This window comes from Orbicella franksi, chromosome 8 (genome assembly GCF_964199315.1).
Source record: "Orbicella franksi chromosome 8, jaOrbFran1.1, whole genome shotgun sequence".
Lineage (NCBI taxonomy): Eukaryota > Metazoa > Cnidaria > Anthozoa > Scleractinia > Merulinidae > Orbicella > Orbicella franksi.
The window spans coordinates 17,986,922-18,000,227 of NC_138152.1; the positions used below are offsets into that span (position 1 = coordinate 17,986,922).

Below are 13,306 nucleotides of genomic sequence, written 5' to 3' on the forward strand. Positions count from 1 at the left end.
GAGAGGATAGTTCCCTGTATCCATGGATGACCCCTCTGTGTAGGCGGAGGTTTCGCATAAACGCTTGAGCCAACAGCAAGCTCGGGATGTACTTTGGTTGGTGAGCTGTCGTAGTAGCGTTTGCTCGCAGCTCGCTTCAAGGTGAGCTCTTGAGTGACGACAGCTAGGTTCACGGGTGAAGGCTTGATGAGGTGGTTTGGTGTTGGCAGTGTTGTCCTTGTACGTTGACAGAGCATACGCTGTGCAGGTGAATATGTGAGTCCCTGGGGCAGCATGTTCCTGTAATTTAGCAGTGCGGACTGGAGGTCAGTGGATTTCTTCAGTGCTGTTTTGGCCACTTTGACGGCAGCTTCGGCTCTCCCATTGCCTCTAGGGTGATATGGTGAGGAGGTAGTGTGTTTGAATCCATATTGTGTGGCAAAGTCCTCATATTCCTTGCTTGCGAATTGTGAGCCATTGTCAGTATGGCACATCTGTGGTATGCCAAACCGCGCAAAGTGGGCCTTAGTCTTGTTTATTACTGTGGCAGAGAGGGTGTCCTGGAGTTCGTCGACTTCTATCCAGTCCGAGAAATGGCAGACAGTAACCAGGTAGTCCTTCTGCTCATGGCTAAAGATATCTTGGCTCACAATTTGCCACGGCTGCGTTGGGATTGGTAACGACTTCATAGGTTCTTTTGTAAGAGTTTTACTGTACTGGGCACAGACACTGCAGGTGTCGCACATGTCTGAAATGGCTTTCCTCATGCCTGGCCAGAATAGGACTTCGCGGGCCATGCGAATGTTTGACTCTGCTCCAAAGTGGTTCGCATGTATTTTCCCAAGCATTGTTGAGTACATGGACTGTGGAACTAGGACTTGCTGACCTTTGTAAATGATTCCATTGTGTATGCTTAGTTCCTCTCTGAAGGTCCAGAAAGGGCGGAGGTTGGTGGCCAGGTGTTGTTTGTCGTCGGGCCAGCCAGAGATGATAGTTTGTTGTAGATCAGTCAGGGTTTGATCCCTTTTGGTTTCTGATTTGAGGAGTTCTTCTGTGACATCTGTGAGACGGGGGTTGTGGTCATTCACGGAGTGTTCAAGTTCAAGGCGGAACACTTCAAACCCTGTTACATTTGCATGCACTGGGGTGGGTAAAGCAGCGCAGGATAGTGTGTCTGCTATATGAAGGCTTGTACCTTTCTTGTAGTGTAGGCTAAACTGATATCTCTGAAGTCGCATTAGCATTCGCTGAAGACGTGCGGGTGACTTATGAAGTGGTTTCTTGTAGATGGTTTCTAGGGGTTGGTGGTCGGTGTGCACTGTGATGTCTGACTTGCCAAATAGCCAATGATCAAATTTCCCAAACGTGTTGCAGATGGCAAGACGTTCCTTTTCGAGTTGAGAGTAGTGCTGTTCTGTGCTGTTCAGGCTGTTTGAGGTAAAGGCGACTGGTTGGGGTTTACCGTCAGCATTTGGTTGGAGGAGCGCTCCCCCCAGGCCTTCTTCGCTGGCGTCTACTTGGAGTACCACAGGTTTCGCTAGATCATAGTATTGGAGGATTGGTGCAGTGGCGATCAATTGCTTTGCATCATTGAATGCTCTTTCTTGAACCTCTGTCCAGGAGAATGGGAGATCTTTCTGTGTTAGGGCAGTGAGGGGTCTAATGACGGTACTCAGATTTGAGCAGTATGGCGATAGGTAGTTGGCCATTCCCAGAAAGCGTAAGAGGGCTGCCTTGTTTCTCGGTTTGGGCATAGTAGTTATCGCAGTGACTTTGTCAGGGTCAGCTTTCATCCCATTTGCTGTGATGATGTTGCCCATAAACTTCACCTCTGGTAACTTGAACTGCAGTTTTGTGGGGTTTAGTTTAATGTTCTTTTGGAGGCAACGTTCCATTAGGGCTACAAAGCAACGATCATGATCTCGCTCAGCTTCAGTGAAATCTGTTCCCTCTCCAAAGACCAAAATGTCGTCAGCTATACAGATTATGCCCTCTAGACCCTCCAGAGCAGAAATAAGTTGCATCTGAAATTCTTCTGGAGCACTTGAGATCCCGAAGGGAAGGCGTTGCCAGCGGTAGCGGCCATAAGAGGTGTGCATTGTGGTCATGCGCGAGGACTCTTCGTCAAGAGGTATGTGGAGGAATCCATCGCGTACATCAACAAGAGAGAAGCATTTTGCATGGGCTAGTTTATAAAGCTGCTCGTTGAGAGTTGGCATTTGGTAAATGGGACGAAGGATGGCTTTATTTACCGTCTGGCTGGGGTCGATGCATAGTCGGACTTTTCTGGGAGTTTCTCTGATGACTTCATTTGAGCACCATGGAGTTGGTTCATCAACCTTAGTTATGATGCCGGCGTTCTCGTATTTGTCTAGGGCACTCTTTTCTGCCGCCCGTTTTGCCACTGGGATGCGGTGGATAGGCATTTGAACTGGTGTTACATCGTGTTTGATTTCAAAATGCACAGGGGGCCCAAGGCAGCCGAGACCTTCAAAGTTCTCAGCATATTCCATTAGAATGTGTTCTTTTTGAAGCGCACCTGCGGGGGGTAGTCGCCGTTTAGCAGGGATGTTGATCGGTTGAGACGGAGAAGGGAGTGGGTTACAGGTGCTTGGTCTGTTGTTGTGGAGTTGTTCGATGTGGTTGCATTCCACTTGCTCTTGTGCTTGCATTTCCTGTGCAGTGGGCGGGGTGTCCTGTGCTTCGTTGTAGTGGGCGATCGTTACTGACGGAGATAGAGAGAAGATAGTGTCTGATTCAATTCTGATAAGTCCCAATCTTTCACTGTCGCCCCCTGATAAGAGGGCGGGCTTGTTGGCCATGATGTCATCTGGTAGGATTTGGAAGGTTAGGGTGACATACTGATTTTTCCTTTGGCATAGCAGCTCGACTTGGCCCAAAGGTCTCAGTGGGCGAGTGTTCCCATATGGTTGTAAGAGAAAAGGTGATTTTGACATGTGGATGTCTTGGCCTAGAGTGGTGAGGGTACTATGAGATAGGGTGTTGCACGAGGCTGCTGTGTCAATTTGGAATGTAATTTGCTGGAAGTGTGAGCCAGTAGCTGACAGGGCCAGTTTTACAAAGTATTTCCTCTTCCTCTGTGGAGTTCCTAGAGAGTAACATTGCTCGTGATAATAATCCGCATATACCATGTGGTCGGTTGGTTCGTCTCCACTAAATTGCAAGTGATGCACATCTTCCCGACGTCGACTGCTGCCCCTGTTACTGGGTGTTTGGCTGGGGTTCCAGTTGTTGCGAGTGGAAGGAGGCAATGGGCCTCCCCGTCGTTGTGGTGGTTGGCCGTTTGCCAGGCAGACATTGGCGAAGTGGTCATTGATACCGCATTTCGAGCATGTTTTGCCCCGTGCTGGGCATTGTTTCCATGGGTGAGGTCCCCGTTTGTCTCCACACCAGTGGCATGTTCCAGGCTCTCTTCGTAGTTTCATTTCTTTATGTTTCACCCAGTGGACTCGTTCCTCGGTGGTTGATTTTGAGGAGTCGGTTATCAGCTTGTTTGCGGTGTAGGCAGACTCTAGGGCCTTGGCTTCGGTCACCACATCTGCCATGCTCTTAGGTGTGTTGTCAGGCTTGAGATGTGTTTTTAGCAACTCGGCTCGCATGGCGTCGTTGTTGAGTCCAAATATAAATTTGTCGTGGTACATTTCGTCACTGAGTGTTCCGTAAGAGTACAGGCTTCCGGCTTGCCTAATTCTTACTTCCCATGCTTGTACCGATTCGGTCAGGGTTTGGTTATGGCCCCAAAACTTAAATCTGTCGGCCAGAATTGAACTGCCGGTCGATCCCGTGTAGTGGATGCGAAGTTTCGCCATCCATATCCAAGGTTTGGCTCTGTCAACAGTCGCGATCTGAGGTTCTATCGTGTATCGTATTACCTGAAGTGCTTCGTCTGGCATGGCCGATCGAAGTGCGGCGATTTTGAGCTGGGGTTTCTTGTAATACTCGGCTGGCTCCGTCTCTGGGTCTTTGTCCAGGTTACGGTAGTCTGCTTGAACGCAATAATCATTGAACCTGACTTCGAAGTTTTTAAAATTTTCGGAAATGTTTCCGGTTAGGTTGAGTTCTGGGCGCTTGAGGTTCGACGCCATGAGTTTGTGTATCCAACGTAACGTTGCGAGAAGAGGTTTCGTGATCGAAGTTTTCGCTGGGGCAGTTCTAAAAAAAAGGTTGATCCCACTTCTGACACCAAGTCTAGCGCTGCGTGCCACGAGAGGCAAGGAACAGACGAGGTATTAACAGCAAGAGAAACTGTATTTCTGCCATGTGCAATCTCCTCACATACACAATCTATGTCCCGGATTCCGGGACCGAGAGGGGTCTCGGGACTAGTTCCCAACAGGACTGACTCCTCATAGAATCTTTTGCCTTTAAATACTGTAGTGTCTAGGAAGTTTGTATCTTTCTCTGATATATTGGCCGTGAATTTAATGGTAGTATGATGCCTGTTGGTTTCTAAGATAAAGAGATCAATCTCTTCTTTTGTTGTATCCCACAAAGAAAATATATCATCGATGTATCTTTTCCACTCAAGTGGTTTTGTTTTGCTCTTGTTGATGATTTCGGTTTCAACTGCTGACATAAAGATATTGGCAAAAGCAACTGCCATTTTAGTGCCCATCACAGTGCCGTGAGTCTGAAGGTAGCCTCTTCCACAAAATTGGAAGGAGTTCTCTTGAAGTATAAGTCTAAGCATTTTCCTTGGCGCATTGGTTGGTATCGGAATTTCTCCTGGATAGAATGTTTCGTATGCTTTGCATACAGTTTCCATACCCTCTTCTTGAGGGATGTTGGTGTACAGGCTGGTAACATCTAGTGATACCATAATTGCGTTGTGTGGGACTTTTGTCTTTTCTACAAAATTGATGAAGTCTTCTGTATCCTTGAGATACGATTTTTGTGATTTTGCTATTGGCTGGAGGATGTAGTCTACAAATGATGATATTCGTTTTGTTGGACCATTACAACCTGATATTATAGGTCTTCCTACAGGTGTAGGTTTGTGAATCTTTGTAAGTGGGTAAAACACTGGTATGCGCGGTGGGTCTGGCATTTGACATAGCCATTTCTTTGTCATATCATCGACGTAGTTATGACGGTGGAGCTCGTTGATGAGGTCTTGAACTTTGTTGAATGTTTCTCTAACCATAGATGTTTCTAGGGGCAGGTACTTATTTTTATCGTCTAGTTGTACCTGGCACTCTTCAATCTTATCTTTTTTGTTCATTATGACTGTTGTTGATCCCTTGTCTGCCTTTTTAATGTTTATTTCAGAATTTGTTTTAAGCTCTCTGATAGCTTTATGTTCTTTGTGTGGCAGGTTGTGTTTTGGCTTTGATAATTTAATTTCTGCGCGCTCTGTTTTGACTCCCTCTAGGTAATTTTCTAGAGCGACTGATGGTTGTGCTGGTGGTTCCCAGGGTGATTTAACGTAGAAGGGATGTGGCTCTTTTTCTTGGCCATGAAAAATGTATTTTAGGCGCATTCGTCTTTCAAATTGTTTGAAGTCTTGTAGGAGTTGTCACTTAATGCGAGTTTCTCCCATGGTTGGTGTAGGAATGAATTTTAAACCCTTCGATATTAGATTTATCTGGTTAGTTGACATTTTGTAATCTGAGAGATTTTTAATGTATTTCTGGTTGCTGATTGCGGATTTTTTGTCTTTATCTCTCTTCGTTATTTTTCTTCTGTCATGATGTTTCTTGTTTTTAACCTTGCACTTTTGTGTTTCCCTGCCCTTTGCCATTTCGTCAGAAACAAAACAGGGATAAGATTTATCTTTTTTATTTTGGTTTTCTTCAAACTTTCTCATAAGTGCATCAAATTTCTCGATCCTCTGCATCAGCGTGTTGGCTAATGTACTTACATTCTCACTACGTGCCTTAGGCTTATTGTCTCTGGCCAGAAGTGGCCGGTTTTTGATAAGTTTCTCATTGTCAGTTTTCCTTGCCTTGGCCAGGTTCATTTTCTGCTCTGTTTTTCTTAGTTTGTTCTTGTTGCGTTCTATTTTCCTGTAATGGAAACGTGTGAATGCACCAACCAGCTTTTGTTCGGCATCCTTTCTGATGTGGTTTATGTCCTGCTTGAAGTCTTCGTCCTGCACAATGTTTGCTCGAATGTTGTATCATAATGATTTTGGACTTGTTTTCTTCTCAGTGTGCACCTTTAGCTTCTGGATAGAATCTTCAGATTTTTTGATTTTCTTCTTCAAGGCTATGGTGCTGTTGTCATATCTTGTTCTTTTGCTGGTGACTTTAGGGCTGTACGTTTCTGAGGGACGTTTGCAGGTTGGCGGTCATTGGCCACTCTCCAGCTCGTCTTCACTGTACAACAGCTCTTCCTCGTTTACGGCATTAATTTCGTTTTTGAGTGCTAGCAACGATGAATTGCTCTAACATGCGCGTGATACGTAAGTTGCAATTTCAAATGTGTGTAAACGGGGTTTGAAACAAGAGGAGGAGTATAGGTGGAAAGATGAAATTTTTTAACAATTGATATACTAGAAGAAAATTTCTATAATGCTCTCTCCCTTTCCATTTTATATTGTGTGGAATCAGCAATAGCCACCTGCAATAACAAAATCTCTTTAAGATTAAGAACTAATGTATTCGAAAATATCAAGCAAAAGGTACCGATTTGCGTAACAAGATTGTTATAGCAAGACTTGGAAGGTGAGACTTTATCCCCTTCTAATACAATCATTGGGAAATTATAAAGCTAAATACGTTACAAGTTTCCGTCTATTTTAAAAGTAAACTTTTAAAAAGCGAATGCTCTGAGAAAAAGTGGTGAACCATGCATAAGGGCCTTTTGGCTAAAAACTACCCTAGCGACTTTTAAAATTTTGCTAGCAATCGAGGTTATGGGAGTTCAGGAACAATAATGGTGTAATACAGAGCCGGAATGGGTAATAGGTGATCGGAAGATTATGATTTGAAAACATTGAAATTTTTGGGAAAGATACATGATTTCAAAACGTAGAGAAAATGGAAGGACAAGGAGTTTGACCTCACGATATATACGATAAGGCCAAAAAGATGTTGTAAGTAACAGCCTGCGAACCAAGTAGCTTACATATCAAAAAAACACAGATCCGAAAACAGTATATTGCTACAGATGTTTAATGAAAATTACAGGGCAAGGGTTTCGCTATTGGTACATAAATACGCGTGGAAAGAAAAAAAGTGACCAAAACTCAGAGTAAAGAACCAAAAAAAAAATAATAATAAGGTTAGAAGACATAGCATACAAAATTACAAGCACATAGTTTAGAGTACAACAGTAGAGGTGTAGAGGCGTAGAAATGTAGACACCTACAGGCGTAGAAACGTAGAGGCGTAGAAGGGTATAAAATTTTAATAAAAAGTAGATTAGTGTAAAGAAGTAATTTAAAAGAAAAATGTAGACACAATAGTGGTAAGGATATATTATAGTAGGAAGGATAAGGGAAGAAAAATTTAAGGTTTAACTAAATATATATTAGGAAAAGTAAAATAACCAAAAAAGTATAAATAAATTGAACTGTAAATTTCAAAGGATGGATGAGATAAACCTCAAAATGGGATTAAATCGTCCAAAAAATAGCAGCACATTATGCGGCAGCATTATGAGGAAAAAATCATACAAGAAAGTGAGAAAGTTGTCGAGAACCTGTTTGGATGTGTCATTTTGTACATTGTGGAATAAATTGGCAATAACAATACATTGGTTGCTAAGGGAATGCAAACGCGCATTTGGAAAAAACAAGGAAAATTAAAAATAGGCCAAGAACGTGCCGCAAAAGGCTGGTGAAATAAGAAGGCTAGGGGTGAGCCATAGGCATATATGCGTAGAACTCTACGAAAACTTCTACGCCAAATAGTGTGTCCAAATCTGGCCCACACTTGCATACAGACCAACTAAGCTCGGTTAATAAGATGTTTATTATATGGCACTAGAGGACAAGAACAATTTAATTTGTTCAATGTAACTGGTTTGTACTAGCTGACATTTTGGTTGTGAACAGTGATGAGCCGAACTTAATTCTGCCAGAGTTTGGTCGCCTCTTTTCTTTTTTTCCTCATCAGGCTTTTTGGCACTTCCGTGAATAAATATTGTTAGAAGAAAATAGTCAATGATTTTGCATTTTAGTTTGCAACTTTTTCACCGCAAAATGTAACCAGTCTAGATGCCGGTCTAAATGGGAAAATCTAGACCGCTTTCAATATCGATTTCAGCCAGTCAAATCTGTGAATTCGGTAGTTCCCAGTCCTTGTGAGACACAGCCATATGACAATATAAAATATTAACCTACATTCATTATTTTCCACAATTTTCCACTTATAATTGAAAGGCCGCGTGCAAGAACGTCCCCTAGACTTTTTGGCCATTTTGAAAGTGCTCAAAAATAGCTGAATTTTGGCATGTAGGCTTCGTTTTACCTGAGAAACATTGCTCTGAAATTGTTTTGGCTGGGGCGCTCTTTGTGCTAGAGAAATAACGTATGAAAAAAACTCAGTTTTCCAAGCGGCATGTCTTGGAGATCTTTTGTTGAACAAAAAACAAAAGAAACATTATTTTGTTCAGCAGCAAACAGGCAGACTGTTTATAGTGTATTCCACTGAATCTTAGCTGTCTTAAAGTCAAAGGAAAATAGTATATAGAGGGGAAATCTGGGAACAGATTGTTTACATCGGTTATTGTGACGTGAACACAAAACGTGAATTGATCAAGCGGCAAACGAAATACCACCGAACAAAAAAGAGATGTGCCGCATTAGAGCTCTGTCAACTAATATCTTAAGCATTGTGTTTAAGTACCTTGTATGCCTGCCTGGTGGTTGAGAGGCATCATAAAGCCTCGATAAACCTGTAAGTCATCAGCACGTTTTAAAGAATCAAAATGTGTTCTGAAACTTCGAAGGCAGCTGATATACCGTAATCCTGTTATCGGCGTTCAAAGTCAGATCGAGCCAGGCAGCATAGTCCAAGAGCAGTTCTTGCCCAAGAAAAATACCCTCTCATGAGTTGTGGCCCATTTGCCAAGCGTTGCTAGTGTCAAAGTTTGGAAAGCGAGAACTGGTTTTAGAGTGATAAAATTTGTCTTGTATTGACCACCATGTTTTCCTGCGCACGAGGTGTAAAGACCCTTCCCGGCATGCATTGCGATTACGTTCTGCTCGCGTTTCTCGAACTGGTAACTAGGTTGTTTCGGCTTTTTTCATTAAAAGATAATAATGGCCAACAAGTAGTGATCGATTGTAACATAGATCTGTGATCCAGGTTGCATTGATTTTATTTCATATCGGCATGATTTGTAGTGTTTTGAACTTCTGGGATCAGCGGACATGCAGATGTATGGAGACCCGTACGTTGCGCAGAAGGGTTAATTTGTTAATCTGTTAGGCGGTGCGCGACATAAAGCTATGATCCTGTTTGTCGAAAAATATGTATTTATCTCATGATTTTTAGCCATTTAAGACGTTGCTGTATTTGGAAAAGTGCTTATTTAATGTTTATTTGTTCAGTGCAGATAATCATTGTCCGAGATAACCAAAGTAAGTTCCAGATGTTAACACTATTTTCCGGCCGCCATATTTTACCTATTTAAACCTGAAATCAACATTTTTGAGCTTATACGTTGCGTGAAATTAACATTCTGCTGTTTTCTAAGTGAAATCAACATCCTTTCTGTCATGCGTTACATGAAATCAACATTTTTACCTATTCAGACCTGAAATCAACATTTTTGAGCTTGTACACTGCATTAAATCAACATTTTTCTGTTTTCTAAGTGAAATCAACATCCTTGCCGTCACGCGTTAACATGAAATCAGCATTTTTACCTATTTAGACCTGAAATTAACAATTTTTAGCTTATACGTTGGATGAAATTAACATTTTGCTGTTTCTAAGTGAAATCAACATCCTTGCCGTCACGCGTTAACGTGAAATCGGCATTTTTACCTATTTAGACCTGAAATCAAGATTTTTGAGCTTATACGTTGCGTGAAATTGACATTTTGCTGTTTTCTAATTGAAATCAACATCCTTGCCATCACGCGTTAACGTGAAATCGGCATTTTTACCTGTTTAGACCTGAAATCAACATTTTTTAGCTTATACGTTGCGTGAAATTGGCATTTTGCTGTTTTCTAAGTGAAATCAACATCCTTGCCGTCACCCGTTAACGTGAAATCAACATTTTTACCTATTTAGACCTGAAATCAACATTTTTGAGTTTATACATTGCATGAAATTAACATTTTTCTGTTTTCTAGGTGAAATCAACATCCTTCCCGTCACGGGTTAACATGAAATCAACATTTAAACCTTTTTTGACCTAAAATTGACATTTTTTGAGCTTTAACGCTGCGTGAAATTGACATTTTGCTGCTTTCTAAGAGACATCAACATCCTTGCCGTCGCGCATTAACATGAGTCAACATTTTAAGCACTTTTGATCTGAAATCAACAAATTTGAGCTTAGATAAGTTGCGTGAAATTGACATTTTGCTGGTTTCTAAGTAAAATCAAAGTCCTTGCGGTCGCGGTGGGCTGATCCTTTGTTATGATAAACCGAGGCGAGACTTCGGCTTTATGACAAAGGCTTGGCTTGGCTATTATAACAAAGGATCGGCGCTGTTTATCATAACAAAGGCCCGGCTTCGTTTATTTGAAGGACTCGGCGGACAAAGGGCGTCAGGTATTTTAATCAAAAGTGAACTTCGTCGAAAACGCTCCAAATTTCGCATGCAGTTTCGTTCAGGTATGTTAAGCAATGTCCCGTAGTTTTCGCACTAAAGTTCGCTTCGTTCTCGAGATATTGCGTATGCAATAAACCACTCGCTTTTTCCAACCTATGTGCCTTTTTTGCATACATTATTTCTCGAGAACGAAAAGCAACCCAGCAAAAAAAACTTCAGAGCAATGTTTCTTACGTGAAACAAAGCCCACATGCCAAAATTCACTTTCAAAAATGGCCGAAAAATCTAGGGGACGTTCTTGCATACGGCCTTTCAATTAAGGTTAAACCCTATTTTTACCTCGTTGTCATATGTACCAGTAGCAGAAAGAAGACTTTCTTTAACTGTGGTTAATTTTAACTATAACTTCTTTCTCAGCTCCAGACATGTCATCTTCAAGAAGGAGACGTGCACTTCCAACAAAAATAAGGTGTCCTCTGGCTTTGGTGGCTGACTTCAGATTTTTCAATGAAATGGGGCAGAGCTCTAGAAGGAAAACTATCAATTATATGGTTGGCATTATCAAATTTTACTTGTTAGCCATTTACAGAAGTGGTCAGCAATTATTTGTCATTTTGGATATCATCTTGCAGTCCTTTTTAAGAAGTACATTTTATAGCAAGACTTACTGAAGATATTTTATGAGTCATTCCACTAAGATGATTCTCAAATTGTGCACTTGTGGAATAGTTTTGCAAGTTACATTTAAATTTCTCTCATCTTGAAAGTACAGTCAAACTCCTATTAAGCAGCCACCTATTATAAGTGGCCACCCCCTATTAAGTAGCGAGATATCAAAGTCCTGAAATCATTGTCAGTAAAATGCTGTAAATGAAACCCCTATAACGCGACTTTGGCCACCTTTTGGTCAGCAGATATTTGCCACCAATTAAAGGCTATTCACAACACTATGAAATATGCACCTTACTCAGGAGGGAGGGGGTGACTATTGTTTTCCGGTATTGATTTGTGACCGACTCATCACTGCCAGTGCGACGTCACATAGCAACGAGTGAGCGCTTCGAGTAGCCTATTCAGATTACGCCATTGAAGAAGGACAACAGAGGCTAAGAAAGACAAAAAAAACAGGTCTAATATCGCTTTTGTTCACTATCTAAGTGTAGGTTTGTACAATTTGTTGTTGCTTTTTGTCTGTGTGCATTATCTGTTTTAGTTTTGTGAGCACCTAGTTGTGCTTTCTTGTTGAATTTTGTTGCGGGTAAGTGGCGGGACCGCCATCTTGAAAACGGGACGAGAGAAGTCAACATAAAACATTCGCGTTTTCTCTCTTAAATGTCTTACCAATAGTCTTGTTAATAGGGGGTTTTATGCATTGATAATATACGTTTAATCCGCTTGTCTTTCTATGTCAATTGAACCAGCTGTTCCTCTCATCAATCCGTTTGAGTGTTGGGATGCTGTGTATTTCTTGATTTCCACCAAAATTTCCCTGTGATGTGGTCGCTTTTTGTTTGTTTTGAAGCACCCTTGTTGGTAGTTATCAGGCATTTGAATTCAATTCTTTGTGTTTCAACTTCGTTTGCCTTTTGTGTTGTAATTGTGTCCGCTGTATGGTGAAATTTGTTGGTTTTAATCATACAGCAGCTTTATTTGTTGGCTTTTTCCTGTCTAGTTGCAAGTGTTGACTTTTTGCTGTTCACTGTAATTGCGGTGTTCAGTGTTGTGGTTTTCAAATTTACAATAAAGTTAAATTATAGTTTGCCTGAGTAAGCTGTTTTTCTTTTTCTTTTTGCCACTTACATTTTGGTGTAAAATATTTACATTTATGGTGACATCAATTTTGCCTTATGATTTATCTTTTATCACAACCTGACAACTTGGCTTATTCCTGAACAATGCCACATCTTGAGTGATGCTGCAATTGCCTCCAAGATTTTCAAGATTGCATTGTAGTCTTTTCATCCCTTTGAGTTCCTATCATATTCCAAGTAAAAAAACAACCCTCCACTAAATGTCACCAAATAAATATTGCTGCACAGCACTCAAAATATAAGTGACAGTGACTGCTAAGAAACATGTTAGAGTGCTGAAATGCCGTAAAGACAATCAAATATTTATTCTTGTTTATTATATTTGTTAATTTAAACAAGTTTTAAGCCTATAAGCTCTTTTTATTTATTCTGCTTTTATATTCATCTCCTGCTCTTCACAGGTCCACATCAGCCTATAGTTTCAATTATGAATATGTACCATTTAATGCATCAAATATTTTTAGATGTAAACTTTTGTACGACAAAGGTGAAAACTTACCTAATCTGGCTATCTGAAACATGGAAAGTACTTGGCTGTTTTTTCAACATGGCCACTCTTTGCACTTTAAAGGGATTGATGTGATGAACCACAAGCACCGAAGAACGGAAATTCCACATACACGAAGCCAAGTATACCCTCTATCGAACCTCCTATTCTTGTATCAAAAGGGCTCTGCTTCGCCATGCAGTGACCCTCAAAAGGTCAATCAGCTAACAGTTTTGCTCGACAAATTTGGTTCAAAACAGAAAGTTCTCACTCAATTTATCTTCCTGTTGAATACTTTGGCTCACAGAAAGTACCAAATAAAGATTCCTC

The 13,306-nt window shown here is 41.2% G+C and overlaps 1 protein-coding gene across 1 annotated transcript in view; it reads left to right on the forward strand.

Moving 5' to 3' along the window:
- LOC145495249 (ADAM 17-like protease) overlaps window positions 1-13,306 on the forward strand; it is an 84,272-nt gene that overhangs the window by 39,574 nt on the left and 31,392 nt on the right. Inside the window, exon 7 of the mRNA XM_081474847.1 lies at window positions 11,096-11,229. Coding sequence (XP_081330973.1) covers window positions 11,096-11,229 — 134 coding nt within the window. The remainder of the gene's footprint in view (window positions 1-11,095; window positions 11,230-13,306) is intronic.